Consider the following 19,058-nt stretch of genomic DNA (forward strand, 5'->3'; position numbering starts at 1 on the left):
AATCACCCTAATTTGGGTCCCAGCACACACGTCCGTCCCCGGCAACGAGGCGGCCCATGATTTAGCCCGAGATCTCTACTTCCGGGCAAACGCGGAGCCGCCCGACTTCCAGGCGATGGACGAACGTTTGCAAACTTATAAAGAAATAATCGAAAATTATAGATTAGGAAGACGTCTGATGCCGCCACCGGATCCTAGCTTAAATAATAAAGAGGCATAGCTTGGCGGCGATTACAAGTCGTAAATTTCCCGAACCCTGCCTGGTTGTTTCACACCCAGATAGATGAGAGAAAAAACGATAAATGTAAAGCCTGCGAAGCGAGGGGGACCCTCGACCATATACTTTGGGAATGCCTTAAGTGTCCGGGCGCTAGGGACAACATTAAAAGTAGAGAAGCCTGGGTAACCCTGCTGCGAAGCGACGTCCCCGCTGACCAGCAGAAAGCCGTCCGCATGGCGGCTGAGGCCGCGAATAACCAATGTATATTCGCCAGTCCTTAGTCGCGGAGGTTCCAGCCCCCGTTTCTCAGGCCTGCGTGCCAGGAGCGGGGAGTAGGGGGCCTCCTAAATCGGTGGAAATTAAAGTTTTAATCAATCAATCTTTGCTAACTTACAAGTGACGGTTGTTTGATGACGTCATGTTGTTTACCCATGAAGTTTTCGTCACAGTGATGTCGTTGACGATGGGTTTAAAAAAATTGGCTAGGGTTTAGCGGTGGTTACACCGGGTTGAATTACGTTAGCAATACTTAGGTCTCTCGTTTCACATGGGACGGTTATGTCAGAATCAGCCTGCCAGAACCATGGCATTCACGTTACCCTTATAGACCACTAAGACATGTTCATACGGCTTGGTTAAAGCTGTATTCGGCTCAGCTGTGGCTCAAGATCAAACGTGGCTCTTCCCGGGACTGCGGGACGGGCTGAAACCTGGCGCAGTATTGCTAGCGCAATAAAACGCAGTACTTGCCAGGGTTATTTTTAAAATCAAATTAAAATATATTCGCGGCAGCGTGCGAGTTTAGGATTGCTTAGGGAACATCTCTGCATAACCAGGAAAGCAATCATATTTGTGCTGACGCTTCGAAAGTAGGACTTCTGTAAATTGAGAATCACTTTGAGGAACCCACTACTAATAATAGCCGTATGGAAGACCTTGTGTGGGCCATTCATTTAGCGCTACAGGACTACTTCAGTTTAATATTAAACCAATAATGTTGGAGTTTGCACCTGCCGAGTTGCAACAAAAGACAGCCCATTCGAGTGGAGCCGAACTCAGAAATACCTTCCTGGAAATGAGTATACAGAGCGTCGCAGCTACTGCCGCGCATCCAGTCATAATGCGAGCTGAACTGCAATACAATCTTGCGCTGTGAACTGCATGTCGTTCTCTACATTAAGTGTAATCTATGCTCTAAAGCTTCCGCCTTCATAATCTGTTAACTATATCGAAATCATACAATATCCTTTAATTCTGTCGGCCCTTTGTGAGGCGGATGCTGACCTTCAGTTACAGGAAACATTCAGTGGCCACTAAGCCAGTGTTCCTCATTTATTTCATCGTGATCATAAAAGACTGCCCAAGAACTCTTATTTTGTTCCCATGTAAAGAAAACTTATAAAATACAAAAGAAACCACTTGACTTGCGCATTCGAGCACCGTGTCGTTCATATCATCAAGCGTAGTTTGAGCGAACAATATCAGCTGCGGTTGGGACAGGAGGGGCCAGAGCCAGCGGTAGATCGATATCATCACGTAGTTCTAAAAACTAGGAATGCTGCAAACGAAGACGCCTTTGCGGAAAAAAAAATTCATGGGCAGACGTTTGCCGACAGATAACTGTACGACTCCGACTGAGGCAGGGGCACCAGCCAGCGTCCTAGAAGGTTGGTGAAATATATAATAGTCGCCGCTGTAGGAACGATTCATTTTACTGCCGGGAGCTAAACATTGAGGTCATAGGAGATTACGACCTCGGCGCACCTGGCGGTACCAAGTGAAAAAGTTGCGTACGGCCGCGCTGAGCGTAAACTAGGAAACAAAACAAATATTCGCTCCAATACTCCCACTTCAAAGCAGCATCGCCCCAATTTTGTGCAGTATAAGAAAGGTGGCCAATGCCAAATACGTAGAATGAAAAAAAAAAAAACTGCCAGTGACCTAACGTTGTTATCCAAGTGAAAGCAGTGTTAAACATAGATAGACTGTAAGCAGATCAGTTAAGGGGAAATGAGGGTGCTGGTTGTAATACATGAAGGAAAGAAGCCAACAGTCGGCGAGGCCAAGGAAAGCGTTGGGGATGGTACTTTATGTTTTTTTTTAATGTTTACTTGGGTAATCACAGAGATTAGTAATGTAATCTGTTTAGGGGAAAGATAATTAAACACAAAGTAGAAGAAAAAACAATGTGCCGATGGTGGGGACCGAACCCACGACCTCCGAATAACGCGTCCGGTGCTCTTCCAACTGAGCTACATCGGCCGCTGTCCCCCCTGCTACTTTCTTGGGTATTTATGTTGTCTGTATACGAACCTTGAGAGTTCACCAGCGCCACCCTTCAGCTTCAGCCAAGGTGGTGGACGTGGAACGTCCTTTGTTACCGCCAGCGTCACGTGGAACGTGATCAACAGCGAGGGCGAAAGCTGTGCTAGAACCCTCTTACGCTACCTATGGCTTCAAGACTGCCAGAACCGAGACCCCCGTAAGCTACAAGCAGATCAATTAAGGGGAAATGAGGGTGGTGGTTGTAATACATGAGGGAAAGAAGCCAACAGTCGGCGAGGCCAAGGAAAGCGTTGGGGATGGTACTTTATGTTTTTTATGTTTTTCTTCTACTTTGTGTTTAATTATCTTTCCCCTAAACAGATTACATTACTAATCTCTGTGATTATCCAAGTAAACATTAAAAAAAAAAAACATAAAGTACCATCCCCAACGCTTTCCTTGGCCTCGCCGACTGTTGGCTTCTTTCCTTCATAGATAGACTGTGTTCAACGTTCCTCGCTTTGCTCCTTTATTGCTATGAAGACGAACTGATGCTCAGTGAGGAGGTTGGGTGCCGCCTGGGTACACATTGCGAGACGCCAGGGACCCCTTATTGAAGACCAAATCCATTGCTTTCCCCCCTGTGCCGTTTCCCACTCTCCTCCATGGCGCGGCTGCCTAGTAAGCGCGAACTTTCTGGTTTATATTCCTCTGCTCGACTGGACAGGGCGGACAGGGGCAGGAAACTTCCATGGATGCCCATTGTCCCCAATTAAGACGCTAGAGCCGATGCCTTTCATGGCGGCCAGAGGAAAGCCTATCGAAGCGTTGTAAAACAACTTCATCTTCGAGCGTTGTTCGAGAGATAGAGAGTAGAACTTTTTATGCAGACCAGCGGATGAGGGAGCTCCAGCCCTACGTCGCTTGGGATGGATGTCGGCCGCCACGCCTCAGACGCAGGCCGGCAGACATTGTTGGCTGGAGGCGTAACAGGCCAGCGGGACGGCGCTATAGCTGGTGCCCAGGGTCCGGGCAGGGCTGCAAGGTCTCCCAGAGCGGCGGCGTCAAATTTAGGCGCCTCCCGAAGAAGAAAGGGAGTGCCCAAAATGGTGTTTTCGAGGGTTCCTCTCGACTCACAGCTTTTACACAATTCGGATGTTTCCCCCGTGAGAATATGGGTGAACAGGAGCGGGTGTGGGAATGCCAGTCTGCAGTCGACGCCAGGCGACGGCCTGCTTGCAATTAAGGTTAGCGCTGGCGCAGCCGCCACTTGCCTACTCCGTCAATAGAGCTGTAGAATTTCGTTTTACGACGCTACGTTCCCCGCTCGAAACATCATCTCCGTACCGATGGTGCGGTGTAGAGGCTTCGAGGCAGGGTATGGGCTGATTCGTTTGCGGGAACGCCAGTGTTCGCCAGCGGCCACATCAGCGGTATAGTTCGCGAGATTGGAGATAGATTGGTGTAGTATTCTATTCTGCTGGGGACCAATCAACCCACGTTTGTAATTTTGTAAGGCACTATTGCAGTCGCAGACCATGAAAAGTGCCTTCGTCTGTGGCGCAGGCTAGAGCCACAGCCACTTCCTCAGCTATCTCCGGAGATCTAGTTTTTCAGGGCGACCGCGGTGAACGGTCTGCCCGACCTGCTCGTTACCACTGCAACCATAAAAGTGCTTATGCCTCCAGCAGCATCGACGAAGATTACTTCCTCCGGCGGCAAGCGGCTAAATTCTCTATTTAGCATTTCATCTTCTTCTCGATGCTCCTTATTTTGTTCGGGATGCGCGTTTTCTTGGCAATAGGAGTATCATCCGTGCCTTATCGCGTTACAGTCTTGTCTATTTCAAATTTGGGCTGAGCGCCTCCGCAAGCCTCAGTACCTAGTTTTTCTAGTATGCATCTGCCTGCGGAGGTTATGAGGAGCCGCTTTACCTGCGAGGTACACACCACTTCCGCCATCTCATGCCATGTGTCATGTATGCGCACCTGCAGGAGGCGCGTGGTGAAGGCACCGGTGCGGACAAAAGTAAACTGAGCACGTTATTTCCTTCAAACATTTTCATGCACTGCATAATTGAAACTGGCAGACATAATTGAAACTGCATAATTGAAACCGTTAGTAGACGCCAGTGCCCTTTCACATGAACAAATATTGTTTATTGTTATCTCCGATGTCGGAGAGATGATCTTAAGCTCAAGAGGAAAGCGTGCTCCGTTTAATGTCCGCAACTGTACATATAGGGCTGCTTTAACACTTGTGCGAATGAGGTCATCAATTTCTCTAATTCTGCTGTTTTCAGGCGCTAGCACGGAGTAGAATAGCTGATTCGACTAATGATAAAAACCTGGGTCATGCGCAGAAGATTAGTTTTCTTAAGTGAGCTGTCTTTGCTGTAAGCGAAGAAGTCGCACAGTAACGAGGCATACACGTTTGTACAGGTGTGTTGTACGGGGCGTCAAAAATACATTACTATACTTTTGCCTCAAATGTAATGTGAGCGAAAGGTTTGAATTGACGAGTAAACCAGCGAAGAGCGTTTCATGCCAAAGCATTATAGGTTATGCGGCAACAAAATTCGTCATCGTACTCACTAACGTCACTACTACGTGATAAGGCGCGGTGAGTTTAGACTTCACATAACCGTTACAGTGAAATAAAATTGAATAAAATGACATACGACGCTAATAGTGGGCACAGTATCCATGAAATGATATGTCTTTTTGAAAGATTGTCAATTCATGGAGTATAAACATGATATTTTGGAGGCATTTTCGGATTGGTTTGGCTTTGGGGTTTAGCATCCCATGGATATTAGGCTATATGAAACACGCCGTGATGGAGGGCTCCGGAAATTTCAACAACTTGATGTTCTTTAACGTGCGCTGACATCTCATAGCACACGGGCGCCTTACTTTTCTGCCTCCATCTAAAAGTGGCCACCGATACATCTTTCTTCTTGTTAACGCTGCGCAAGACCACGTCGTTTAGGACAAAATTTTTAATTGACTTTTTCTCAACAGTTTCTGTTCCAGAAGCCAGGGATGGCTGCGACGTCAAGTCTAGGTCGTGTGAAGGACGTCAAAACACTGATATAATTGGCGTTTATTCACACCTGATTCTTATTGTACAGACAGGCTGGCTTTAGCACTGTAGTGAATTAAAACTACCGAGGATTGTTTATAGAGCTGATATTAATTCTTCGCCTGTCATAGACGAATTTGATGAGACGATCATCACTCGACTGTTCAAAGCGAAACAGATGGGACAATAACTCTATTATATATTACGAGGTGCTCGCCTATGGGGCTGAAACGTGGAGGCTAACCAAGGGGATTCTACTTAAGTTGAGGACAACGCAGAGGGCTATGGAACGAAAAATGGTAGGGGTAACATTAAGAGATAGGAAGCGTGCAGAGTGGGTCAGAGAAATAACTCAAGTTACTAACATTCTAGTGGGAATCAAGAAGAAGAAATGGGCATGGGCAGGACATGTAGTGCGAAGAGAGAATAACAGATGGTCGCTTGAGGTAACAAACTGGATTCGAAGGGAAGGAAAGCGTAGCAGGGGGCGGCAGAAAATTAGGTGGGCGGATGAGGTTAAGAAGTTCACAGGGGTCAAGTGGATGCAGCTAGCACAGAACCGAGTTAATTGGAGAAATATGGGAGAGGCCTTCACCCTCCCCCGTTCCACGCTGTGTTAGGTGTACAGTAGTATCTTACGCATAATTGCAAAGGATAAGGGAGGAACCTAACAATGAGAGGTGTATGTTCCTTTGAAGCAACATTTCGCGCTACAGGCGGCATTTGAAATTACTGTCATCTAGATGCGAGACAGAAGTGCTGACAAATGTGCCACGCAACTCGGAACAAGCAGTATCATGTTATGCCATGTTCTGTGAATTGCGCAACATATCGCAGATACTGTCTCATCCGAAGTAGGTAGGTAGTATTAAGTACTATCAGTACCTCGCGTAGGCTATACGAACTCAGAATCGCTCAAATTGCTTCTTTCATAGCATTGCTAGTCCGGCCAGATCATTTTGAGACATCAGTTTCACTGCCAACGGCTATTTTTGACACTTTGTTTTCATTCTATATACGCTCTTCGAAGCCATGAATAATCACCTTTGGTACGACAGAAGAAGGCTGATTAGCCCATGCTGAAGATATTCCGATGTTGCAGGTGTGCACGAGCAGCATTCCCGAGCTAAGCACCTTCGGTGGTCCGCTTGACCTTGCCTTGTCGCTTCATTATCAAGCCGCCCCCGAGGTCACGCGCCGCGTACCGCGCCCGAACTGCAGAACGGGCCGATCATGCGCACTAGTGATGATATTCGCTCAACTGGCCCGTACCCACACTATTTAGCTGCGGAAGAACGGTGTGCATCGGTGTGTTGTTCGCTGTGCGATATCGCTGCGAGATTCTTTCGAGCAAACGACGGAAGAGGAAAGCCGTGACAGAGACACCTTTATTGGAAACCACGTCTGGTGAGTACTATAGTCTCTCCCGTTGTCTTATTTTACCTATACGAAATGCCATTTCAAATATCACCTGTGCGAGTACGTTCAGCGGCTGGAAAATTGGCGTACCAGCGGGAGCTGACTGTCAGCTGGTGGACGGAATCTTATCTTTCGCGAGCTCGATATTTCGGGAACTGGATTGAAACATATATTGCAGGTTATGAAAGTTTTATTGAGCTCTAAATGTCTCGACATAGGCGTGCTAGGCCTAAATGTATTTTGTATCTGATTATCTGAACGCAGTGTGACGCCGAAAATTCGGGCCGAAGTTCACCGCAATGCACTTTAACCCCGCTATTGCCTGCGACTGTGGACAGCACTGAATGGTGCCGGCCTATGACAATAAAGAGCAGGCGAATGGGCTGAAACCTGCGGAAGCACTAAAATTCGTACTCTGCTGAAATCTGGGCCATTTTCTGAGGACATGCGCTCGGCCATGATATCCGTTGCCTATACAAGCATGCAGCCGTGCCCAAGTTGTTGGGGTGCACGAGTAGGGTGCCCCAACACGTGCAGACCCCGTCTGAGGGGCAGTGTTTCATCGAAATGAAACACAAAGCACCCGTTTTTAAGTCTGACGATTCAAAACTAAAACAACGAAGAGACTATCCGAGGGCGGGGCACGTTAAACAATCCTAGATGGTCGAAATTAATCTGGAGCCCTATGCTACGACGCCCAACACAAGTGACTTGGATTTCTCACCCTGAACATTGTACACAATACCTTAGATGATCAGTAAACCATGCTCATAATCAATGACGCTTTGCAAACTTCTATCCATAGCGTGCTTTCTTCATCTACAAAAAGCATACTTCATTGGTTCAGTTGTATTCATATGTGCTCGTATCGGCCTTCGTGTTCTCTGGTGCGTTCAGGGCAGAACGAGAGAAATATGCCTACGCAGCATGAAAGATGCACTGAAATAGGGCAAAATCGCAAGCCGAGCCAACGTTTCAAGTGAAATGTGGATTTAATGGTTAGTTGGAACGTCTAGCGCTGGCAGTACTTTGGGCACAGCAGGATCGAATTACCAGCCGCAGGGCACAGCTTCAGCGCGAGCGAGATGGGCGCCGGAGACAAGCGATGGTGATGGTGATGCCGCAGCGTTTTCTGTTCTTTGTCTTCTTTACATTTCCCCCGCGTGAAGAAGTCGCCATCCTGGCGACTCAGGGAGAAGAGACGACCAGAGGGTTGTAATATGGCTTGAGGCGGCTAACGTGGACAACCTCGCGGCCGCGACGGCGGTGGTCGGAAGAAGGGGTGACTGGCTCGATGACGTAGTTCACAGGGGATGTGCGTTCCAAGACGCGATAAGGTCCGTGGTATTTGGTGTCTAGTTTGTTGGTGGCAGGAACGCATAGCCAAACGAAGCTGTCGGCCAGGAACGTGGGAGCAGGGGTATCGGTATCATGCTGATCTTTGCGATAGCCTTGAGTGTTGGAGATAAACGTGCGAGCTAGCTGACGGCATTCCTCGGCCTTCTGTGCAATATCTGACAAAGCACTGTACTCAGAGGCATCTGGATGGTATGACAAAATTGTGTCCAGAGTACAAGATGGTTCACGGCCATATAAGAGAAAGAAGGGCGAAAACCCAGTTGTTGCTTGGGTGGCAGTGTTGTACGCGAACGTTACGAATGGCAGTACCTGGTCCCAGTTGGAGCTTCCCGATTCAGATGTAACATACATTGCGAGCATGTCCCCAAGCGTACGGTTGAAGCGCTCCGTGAGGCCGTTTGTTTGTGGGTGGTACGCAGTTGTAGCCCGATGTATAGATTTACAAGACGACAGGAGCTCTTGGACTGCTTCGGAAAGAAACACACGACCTCTATCACTCAGTAGCTCGCGAGGGGCGCCGTGTTGAAGAATGAAGTGGTGCAGAAGAAAATGGGCTACCTCTCGGGCTGTCGCCGCGGGAAGTGCAGCAGTCTCGGCGTAACGGGTCAGGTGGTCGACGGTGACGATGACCCATCGATTACCAGCGGCACTGCATGATAGCGGACCATAAAGGTCAATTCCCACGCGATCAAACGGGCGAGCTGGACACGGTAAAGGCTGGAGAGGGCCAGCAGGGTGGCGAGAAATCTTGCGTTGTTGACAGGCGGTACATTGACTACCCCGCAACAGAACATTGACTACCCCAATAACGGAGCCGACTTCATTGCACCTGCCTCCGCCCGTCACCTGCACAGGTGCGCTTCGTCAACGGGACCCGGCTACCTTCAGTGGAAGTAGCGATGACGACGTAGACGATTGGCTGACCACTTACTAACGGGTCAGCCGTCACAATAACTGGGACGACAACCGTAAGCTCAACAATGTCATCTTTTACTTGAGCGACGTCGCTAATCTGTGGTTTCGAAACCACGAGTCGGACTTTGCCACCTGGGCGAATTTCAAGACGAAATTTTCTGATGTCTTTGGCTGCCCCGCCGTCCGAAAACTCCGCGCGGAACAGCGTCTTCGATCGCGACTACAGCTGCCCGGTGAAACGTTCACCAGTTATATTGAGGACGTTGTTGATTTGTGTCGCCGCGTTGACCCGACCATGACCGAGGCCGTTAAGATAAATCATGTCCTCACAGGAATTGATGCCGGCGCTTTCAACATGCTTATCGCCAAAGGCCCCAATACGGTCAAGGAAATCTACCTCTGTCAAAGCTACGACGAACTCCGCAAGGAGCGTGCTTTGATTCGCCAGCCTCATGCATCACTCGCTGGATCAGCCGCGGAGAGGGAGTCATCTAGCCTCTCTGAAGACATCACGGCTTTTGTACGTCAAGAGGTCGCGCGACAACTGTCCCTACAGCCATATGTTAAGGAGTCGTCAACAACTGGCCTTGTTCCGGAGCTTTGCCATGCAATCCAGCAGCATGTATCTGAAGTCCTCCCTAATCCTGTTCCTAAATCAGCTCCGGTCGCACCCTCAATGCTGTTACTCACGCCCACAGTTTCACCGTCCGGCGTTGCGCCACTGAGCTACGCTCCAGCATTCGCGCCGGCTCCTCCTCAAGTATTGCGTCGCACGTATGCCGAAGTCACTTCACGTCCACCGCCTGAGCAAGCATATGCCTATGCTTCGCCCCCCATGCGGTCCTCACCAACAGCTTTTGCTCCCCCCTTGCGTCAGACACCATCTCCATGGCGCACTGCAGACAACAGGCCAATTTGCTACCACTGCGGCATCCCTGGGCACACTAAACGCTACTGCAGGCGCCGAATAAATATGGCGTTTGCTGCGCGGCCTGCGCCACCTTATTTGGCCGCCCAGTTCCCAGTCCCATCGGGTCCTCCAAAAGCACCCCCTGATCCTCCGGACTTCCTCCCTCGTCGTTCGCCATCACCACGTCGCCGCTCCAATTCGCCAATGCGCCGACGACCCGTTACCCAGCACCTCCACCAAGTGAAATGTGGATTTAATGGTTGGTTGGAACGTCTAGCGCTGGCAGTACTTTGGGAACAGCAGGATCGAATTACCAGCCGCAGGGCACAGCTTTAGCGCGAGCGAGATGGGCGCCGGAGACAAGCGATGGTGATGGCGATGCCGCAGCGTTTTCTGTTCTTTGTCTTCTTTACACAAGCAGTTAATTTGTCTTTCTCTGGGGAGCGCGATCATCACTGGCGGGGGTCTAAATACGCTTGTCCTTGCAAAGAAGAAAATCCAGGATGGAGGAGGGAGGAAGATGTGGGGAGAGAAATAGGACAATGAGGGAATGAATGCTCTTTCGGTATGTGTTTCTAAGCTGGGAGCCGGCGATCGCATAGCCTGAAAAAAAAAAAAAAACGGCAGCTGCAGTAAAAACTACACTGTGGGTGGATGATGAGTGAGCACCTAAAGCAGGGTCGATGCTGACATGCCTTTCTTGTAATGGGACAGGCATTCCAAAGAGTCCTGATAAAGAACACAGCTGTTGAGGAATAGTTCTGTAACATTTTCTGCGAGAAGGTTAGAAGGACAAAGGAACAGAATAACAGATGAAGAAAACGACACCTGCCACGCCCATTACCCGAAGAAAATGGTCGAGGCCCGGGCTCTCGACCACAGAAACGCGGACAGGAATACGTCAAAGCAGTTGTAACCGTGACGCCCGTTCCATTTCTTTCGTGCTATTTGAACCCGTGTGTAGCTAACAAGAATTGCGATATGAGAAAATACGTCGGAACGCATGAAATAGCGTGAAGGTTTTTTTTTCACTGAATCACAATCACTTTTCACAAAATTCACAAAATCAGCAGTTTGAGTGTGTTGGTAATACATGATATCAATGTCAAAGCACGCACATAAATTTTTCCTGTTTTTTCTTCCCTATGTGTTGATGTGCGCGTTACTTCGATGTCAGCAAGGTGAAGTTGATAAGCTGCTCAGCTATTTGACGTCAGATTATTTAGAAGCAATAGCTACACGGCGCTCTTTCTGAAAAGCTTTGCGTCTTAGGAAGAGCACTTTCGGCTTTGAAAAAATCCAGGCCCGGATAAAGACTTGTCGAAACGTTGGCTTGACTAGCGAACTGGGGCTCCCCCCTCTACCTTTTTTTAATGCTCTTTTATAAACCCAACAAAAATGTTCAATCCGGGAAATCACCTGCCTTGGTAGAAAGTCACTTCACATTATTTTTGATAGATCACCATTATTGCCAGCAAGGCGTGCTTCTTCGTCAAAAGAACATTGAAATGTACTACGCGCGCAGTGAATACGTTTAACGCCTTCGAAAAGTCTCTCGGATTTCGCTAGCTGCAAGAGGCTGACACTCCGTGCGTTCGACTGTCCCGCGTGTATTTAAAATCTGGAACTCTGCTCGTGATCCATGCTGCAAGGCACCTCCCTGCTGGGGTAAGGAAGACCTCAGCTGCGACTAAAAAGCTTTCTGGCAGGTATTCCTGAACCGTACCTCTTTAGGACTTCGAGACTATTTCAGTTCCTCGTCACTAATGACCTCAACATTAATAAAAAAAATTGCAAGAAAATGAAAACACCAAAATTTCTCCCCCATAGGTAAAGGAAAATTACATTTGAACTGCTGGAAGTGTAGCTACTAATCCATACGACCGGACAGAAGTGTCAGCTCACCATCAGGTACAGAACCTTTTAACGGGCTGTTGGTATCACTATTCGCATACATCAGTAAAGAAGGCCGAGAGTTCAAACATACTTAGACCCAATTTGTAGTAATATTCCTGGCGAAACAACTTGCTGCGTCTATTTTGTGAGCTAAATGCCATAAAATAGTGAATCGTTTGCGGTGCCATTGGCACTAGCGGCAGAGAGGAAGTTATGTACAATAGCCTAGAGTGTGATTGTAATTGCTTCCTGAAATTTTTATTGCAGCAACGTCTTTTGTTTCTTGACCTTCATGAAGAGATGCAATGGCCGAAGACTTGGATACCACACATTACAGCTATTACATCGACGAGGACGACAGCATCACGATCAACGAAGAAAAGCTTCTGGCATCGGACCTGCTCTTCGTTCGGCGTTATCGCACAAGTCTTAGTGTTAGCTCAGCGACAGCGTCAACGTCGGAAGATAACAGCTCAAACTGCTCAGCTGGCAGTTCGTTATTTGGTCCTTTAGCCACGTCCACACCGTACCCATCACGTAGTGAAATGAAAATGTGTGCGAACACATACCAGGATACCATGCAGCACTCGCCGTTTCTCCCTGTAACCCGCGAACCAAAGGCGTGCGGTTATTTTGGCTCCCAGCACTGCAGTCGCATGTCTGAACATATACAAGAACGGAAAAAGAGGCAACTACAGTTCATACCTAGCAAGACTGCAGATAACTCTGAGCCAGGGCACACATCTGATATCGTTCAGCATTGTGATTATGGAGAGGAGTCATCGCATTGTTCGTCGCCTTGTTCACTACGTTTCCCGAATCTGGAAAAATCTGATGACGACTTCGTGGAGAACACTTGCAGCGAAACGTTGTGGTGCAGCGTGAGTGATCCTTCCTGGCCGTCCAGCGCTCAGGAGAGCTATCACACCGCAGAATTGACCATGACTACCAGCTGCAGTGATACCATGTTGGAAACATCGACCCCAATCAAGGTGTCTTTTGGCTGTCACTCGAGAGCAAGTAAGCCACAGTAACTAAACTGCCTTTCGTATTGGTGCTTAAAGGGATACAGTCTAAAGTCGTGTCAAAGAGTGCTTTTGGTACTATGTGTTTGTGATGTTCAAACAAAAACGTGGCATTGATGTATTTAATCTGTCTTTGGCCAGTTAATATTTTTGAGCAGCATTGCGGCAGTTGGAACGTCGTTCTTATGTGCAACAATACTCTGGCTCGTGTTTTAGAAGTCCTTCACTTACAGAGCACACGGTAAATATCTTAGTTTATTCATTTACAAATTTTACCCCTTTACCGAACACTATTAGTGAACATGAGCATTCATTATTACTAATTACGCCATTTTTAGCAAGCGTGTTCAGTGGTTATCACAACTAAATATTGTAACAAATACATGTATTTGACTAAGGGCTGGTCGTCGTGGCAGCCTGGCATTAGCAGTTAGTATCGTATCCCAGCGCGTACGCATGGATATCCCTTCGCTGGTGGATTTGATAATAAATGATGTTTATCACATTTTTCACTGAGCATATTGTTCTCTACACTGTTTCGCCACTGCTCACACTTATTCCGCAATAGTGCAATTAGCTTGCTGCGCCGAAAAGGGGCGACTGAGATCAGACCCTGAGAAGAAGTCAATAAAGGCTTCAAAGAAGGGAGCAGGATTTCAGCCCTCGCCGGCCCGGACAAGTACGTTTCGCTAGCCTCTGCTTCATAACCTCACTGCGATAGCGAAACGTCCTGCGTTTTAATCAGCGATTCTCTCGGCCTGTGCTCTGGATATTGCATTCATCAACGTCCAGCGTTCTGTCTTGCAGGCTGCCAACCCCTAAAGGGCAGCTTATACGCTGTACTTTTGTAGTTATGCTCTTTACCTTCAACGCCGCAAATAGCGGTTGTCTGTACCTAATAAAGCCTATGTGTAGTTCTCCATATATACCCGTACGCACATGAATGTGAGTGTGCGCGATCGTACGCTATAGTAGACATGCAGCTGTCCATATAGAATGCACTCTTGTGAAGCAGCAGCTATCACCATAAAAATTAGCCGAGGCATTCGCTAATTGTTTTATAGCAAGAACTCCAATAACTTTACTAGGCGTTTCAAAGCAGGCTCACAATGTGCCATCAACGCTGCCGGCTTCGACCACCTGGACTGATAACAAAGCGTGTGGTACGTTGTTGTTGTTGTTGCTGTAGGAAGAAGGAAAAGAGGTGGCTCTGTAGCTGAGCCACCTCCGCTGCCTCGTGCGGACAGAAGAGAAAGAAAAGGAAGAGGGAAAGAAAGACGCGCGCCGCAGCAACAGCCGTCGTCCACCACCGAAGCGGTGGCGGGTGCAATGACGACCTACAACAGATAAAAATTCGGTGGCAGGCTAGCCGCCGCCGCAAGCGGCGGTGACCTACCTGCCCCAGCCCCCTCAGGAGAAAACTATTGACTCTGCTCCGCACTCTTGAGAGAAACCCTTTGAGAACCGGGCTGCAGATTAAGTGAGAAGAGGCGCCGTCGCAGTGGTGAGTTGGTGATCTGAGAGACTGCATCGTGCATCGTGCTGCGGCACATGCACACACCAACAGATACGTCGGCCGAATTCTTGGCACTCTGTATCTGACCTCACTCTAGCGTTTTTTCGTATGTGGATTATTGCGATTCCTCGTGCAAAGACTGTAGCCTCCTAATTTGTCGTGCAAGTACATGGATAGTCGTGCCGGATTCTCTACACCACGAAACGCCAGTCACAACTTCAGACATACGCCAGTTCAAAAAAAAAAAAAGTTGCAAAACTTTCTGTTGTAATATCAGCAAAACTGCGCTGCTTTTGACAGTGAACTGGTCGTTATGTCTGAACATTCGATAGCGGGAACATATTTTATTTATAACCCTGAGAACCGTAAGTTAAAGGTGCGAAAACACACACGGACTTAAGAAAGGTAGCGGGACGGAGCGCTACTCAAAAACTGCTTTATTAAAGGAAAAACACACTAATATACTCTAGCCGTCATACACACAAGAAACAGCGTCATTATTTGAGGTTGATAACGTACCGCGCGGGTGAAGTAGTTATCGGTCTTGTACTGAGATATCGCCGTATCACTGACACACGTGCTTGCTTTCTTTTCAATAAAAGTGCCTCATGTACCTTCCTAGCTGTTGTGTCTTTACTCTTGGCAGAATCCGCCGCCAGAAAACCATAGCTCACAAAAGCGCGACGAACAATAAAGACCTTATATGTTTCGGTACATTTGACCCTTCTTTATTCCGTTCAATGTTTCTTTCGTGCTCCCTGATTGGCTAAATAACACAATGCCCAGTTTGTCGAACATTTTAACGGCCAACATATATCTACCTTGAATCACGATGGTATACCCTGTGTGTACGATGACTACATATTAGTGTGTTTTTCCGTCAATAAAGCAGTTGTGAGAGGCGCTCCGTTCGGTTATTTTCCCTGTATCCGCGTGTGTTTTTGCGCCTACAGCTTACGATGAACTGTCACCAACTAGCCCAACAAGACGTTCTTTCTAACCCAGAGAAGTACAACAAAATTATGAGTTACAGAAAAATACTCGATTAAAGACTAAACAGCTAAAAAACAGTGCAACTGCAACCCCGCCGGGGTGGCGCAGTGGTTACAGCGCTCAACTACTGTTGCCAAGGACGCGGGATCGAATCCCGGCCTCGGCGGCCACTTTTCAATGGAGGTGAAAAGCAAGGCGCCCGTTTGCTGTACGATGTCAGTGTACTTTAAAGAACCCCAGGTGGTCGAAATTTCCGGAGTCCACTACGGCGCCTCTCATAGCCTGAGTCGCTTTGGGACGTTATTGTTGTTGTGTGGCTGTAGGAAGAAGGAAAAGAAAAGGCGCGGGCCTGCTAGTGGCTCTGTAGCTGAGCCACCTCCGTTTTTTTATGATTGATTTATAGGAAGGGAAAGGCGCGGTAATTATCTCACTTGTTTTCTGTGGACACCTCAACCGCGCCGTAAGGGAAGGGAGAAAGGTGGGTGTGAAAGTGGAAAGAGAGAAAGAGGAGCCGTAGTGGAAGGCTACGGAGTAATTTCGACCACCTGGGGATCTTTAACGTGCGCTGACATCGAACTGCACACGGACGCCTCTTCGTTTCGCCTCCATCGAAACGCAGCCGCCGAGGTCGGGTTCGAACCCGGGTACTCCGGCACAGTAGTCGGGCGTCTTACCACTGCACCACCCGGCGGGGGAGCCACCTCCGCTGCCTCTAGCTGATAGAAGAGAATATGAAAAGAAAAGGGAAAGGGAAAGAAAGACAAGCGCCACAACTGTTGGTGTGTGCATGACCTCTTGACCTCGTCCTTCGTCACTGGTCGAACGGCTGACTTCTCTACCGCCAATCTTATTACGGTCTTGACTACTTTGGCTGCTGTAAAGACCTGTATAGAACTCCTCGGCTACTTTAACTATCTCATCCATATTCGAGATGACATTGCCCGCCTTGTCCTTTATCGCATACATCCGGTTTTTGCCTATGCCCAACCTCTTCTTTACCGCTTTAAGGCTTCCCTCGCTCTTTACAGCATGCTCAATTTTCTCCATGTTATACTTCCTTATATCGGCCACCTTGCGCTTATTGATTAGCTTTGATATCTCGGCCAATTCTGTGTGGTCTGTTGGATTGGAAGCTTTCATGCTCTGGCGTTTCTTGATGAAATCTTTCGTCTCTTTAGACAGCTTACCGGTATCCTCTCTAACTATCCTACCGCCTACTTCTACAGCGCACTCAGTAATGCTATCTCTGAAATTATTGTTCTAGCTTCTATGGTAATGTCGCCATCCTCGGTTAGAACTGAATATCTATTCTGTAGCGAGATCCTGAACTTGTCTGCCCTCCCCCTCACCGCTAATTTGTTGATCGGTTTCTTTCTTACTAATCTGTTGCTTTCCTTCTTCAGATTTAGGCTTATTCGGGACCTTACCATCCTGTGGTCACTGCATCGCACTTTCCCGATTACCTCTACATCTTGCATAATGGGGGGGGGGGGGGGGGGGGTTGAGCACAGTATGAAGTCAACTTCATTTTCAGTCTCCCCATTAGGTCTTTTCCATGTCCATTTCCGGTTCTTCCGTTTGCTGAAGAAGGTATTCATGATTCTAAAGTTACTGCGCTCTGATAATTCAACTAGTAACTCCCCCTGCTATTCCTAAAATCAATTCCATAGTCACCTACTGGCTGGTCTCCTGTCTGCTTTTTTCCTACCTTAGCATTGAAATCGCTCATTAGTACAGTATACGGCGTCTTTACTTTTCACATTGCCGATTCTACGTCGTCGTAGAAGCTTTCAACTGCCTGGTCATCATAACTACATGTGGGTGCATAGGCCTGTACAACCTTCAGTTTATAGCGCATATTAAACCTAATTACGGTGCCTGCCACGCTCTCATTTATGCTATGGAATTCATCTATATTGCCCGCTCTACTTATTGACAAGGAAACCTACTCCTAGTTCTCGTTCAGAAGAGCGGGTTGGCGGGCTAGTTGGTTCTGCGCTCGTGAACTGTTGTATGTGTTACTTCCTGTACCCTGTCTAAGTTGTTGCGCATTTCTCTTATATACTAGTTCTCGTCTCTCCTGTAAGCCTCGATAACACAGTACATGCCCATCCTTCAGTACAGTATATGCCTCATTCGGCCTCCTAACCTCACTAAGCCCTATGACATCCCATTTCACACCCTCTAGTTCCTGTAACAGCACTGCTAAACTAGCTTCACTGCTAGGGTCCTAGCGTTAAACGTTGCCAGGGTCAGTTTCTAATGGCGGCCTGTCCAGCGGATCCAGAAGTTCTTAGCACACTTGCTGCGTCACAGGTCTGACCGCCGCCGTGGTCAGTTGTTCCGTAACCGCTGGTGACTGAGGGCCAGAGTTTTATGGAACTATTCATGACAGGGTGCGGCCATTTACTGCACCAGGGGGGCCAACTCCTGTTCTGGGGAGGAAGTGCGTTTCCGGAGGTGTTCACCGGCATAAGGTCGCACCCCAAACCTGTTTATGCAATTCCATCGACACGCGGATTTTTTTTTATCCGGTGGAGAATTGCGTGGCACCGGGATTTGAACCCCGGTCCTCTTGCATGCGAGGCGGATCTTCTACCGCTACGCCGCCGCAGCACCTTCTGCACAACCGCTGGTCCTCATAGCTGGTGGCAAATGAGTGGCGTCATATCATTGACGTCAGCCTAATTGAATGACAACTGTTTTTTTAGTCTATTTCTATATTTGTTCTGTGGAGGAAGCGCCAAATAGAAGGCGCCGCACGGACACAGGGATAGAACGGCAGTCGGGATCAGCTTCGTATATGCGCGAATTTTCTGGAGACGTCACCACTAGTCATGATGTCATGACCGGATGTGACGTCACGGTCGATGACGTCACCATGTGACGGCTATGGAGGTCTCGAAACGTCTAACCATTACTATTGCTTAGTGATAGTTCACCTTGACTTGCAGTTCCTGAGTACTAGTTGATGTCTGAATAGTGTAAGTTAAACACCCCTTAACTAGTAAGTGATGGTTAGTGATAGTTACGATGCCCTCCAAATGCATGGGTTCCTATTTGCATCTGCAATTCCGGCAGAGCTTGGCGACGGGGCTGCGCAGCTGGCCTTCGCTGTGACGTCACTCGGTCGCAGCATACCGCATACGGCATACGGCATACGCGAAGCTCGGATCTGGCCCTCGTAGGGAAGCTTTTCGCTTCAATATTCTGGTGTCCTTTTGGCACAATTCTGCAGTTTATTGCTGGTGTAGAAAGGACACGAATCGTTCGGCTGATATAGCGGAAATTGTCCGCGATACAGCGGATGCCTTGTGCCAAAGAAACACGCGCCCTTTGTGGCTCCAGCTTTAACCACCGACTGCTTTCGCCGGAAATGCGAGCGCAGCCATGCAAGGTCGGCGAGTCACTACTCGACGTAGCGGGCAGCTGCTCTCTGCGGCATCTACCAGCGCG

General features: G+C 48.3%; 1 protein-coding gene across 1 annotated transcript in view; it reads left to right on the forward strand.

Annotated features, from left to right (window-relative positions):
- Positions 1-6,618: 6,618 nt before the first annotated feature.
- The window catches only part of LOC146209818 (sulfotransferase ssu-1-like), a 37,296-nt gene continuing 24,856 nt past the window's right edge, over positions 6,619-19,058 (forward strand). The window contains exons 1-2 of the mRNA XM_084604194.1: positions 6,619-6,976; positions 12,336-13,088. Of these exons, the coding sequence (XP_084460320.1) occupies positions 12,374-13,088 (715 nt within the window). The 5' untranslated portion in view covers positions 6,619-6,976; positions 12,336-12,373. The remainder of the gene's footprint in view (positions 6,977-12,335; positions 13,089-19,058) is intronic.

Source organism: Amblyomma maculatum, chromosome 1 (genome assembly GCF_055883805.1).
Source record: "Amblyomma maculatum isolate TAMU_Amacu chromosome 1, ASM5588380v1, whole genome shotgun sequence".
NCBI lineage: Eukaryota > Metazoa > Arthropoda > Arachnida > Ixodida > Ixodidae > Amblyomma > Amblyomma maculatum.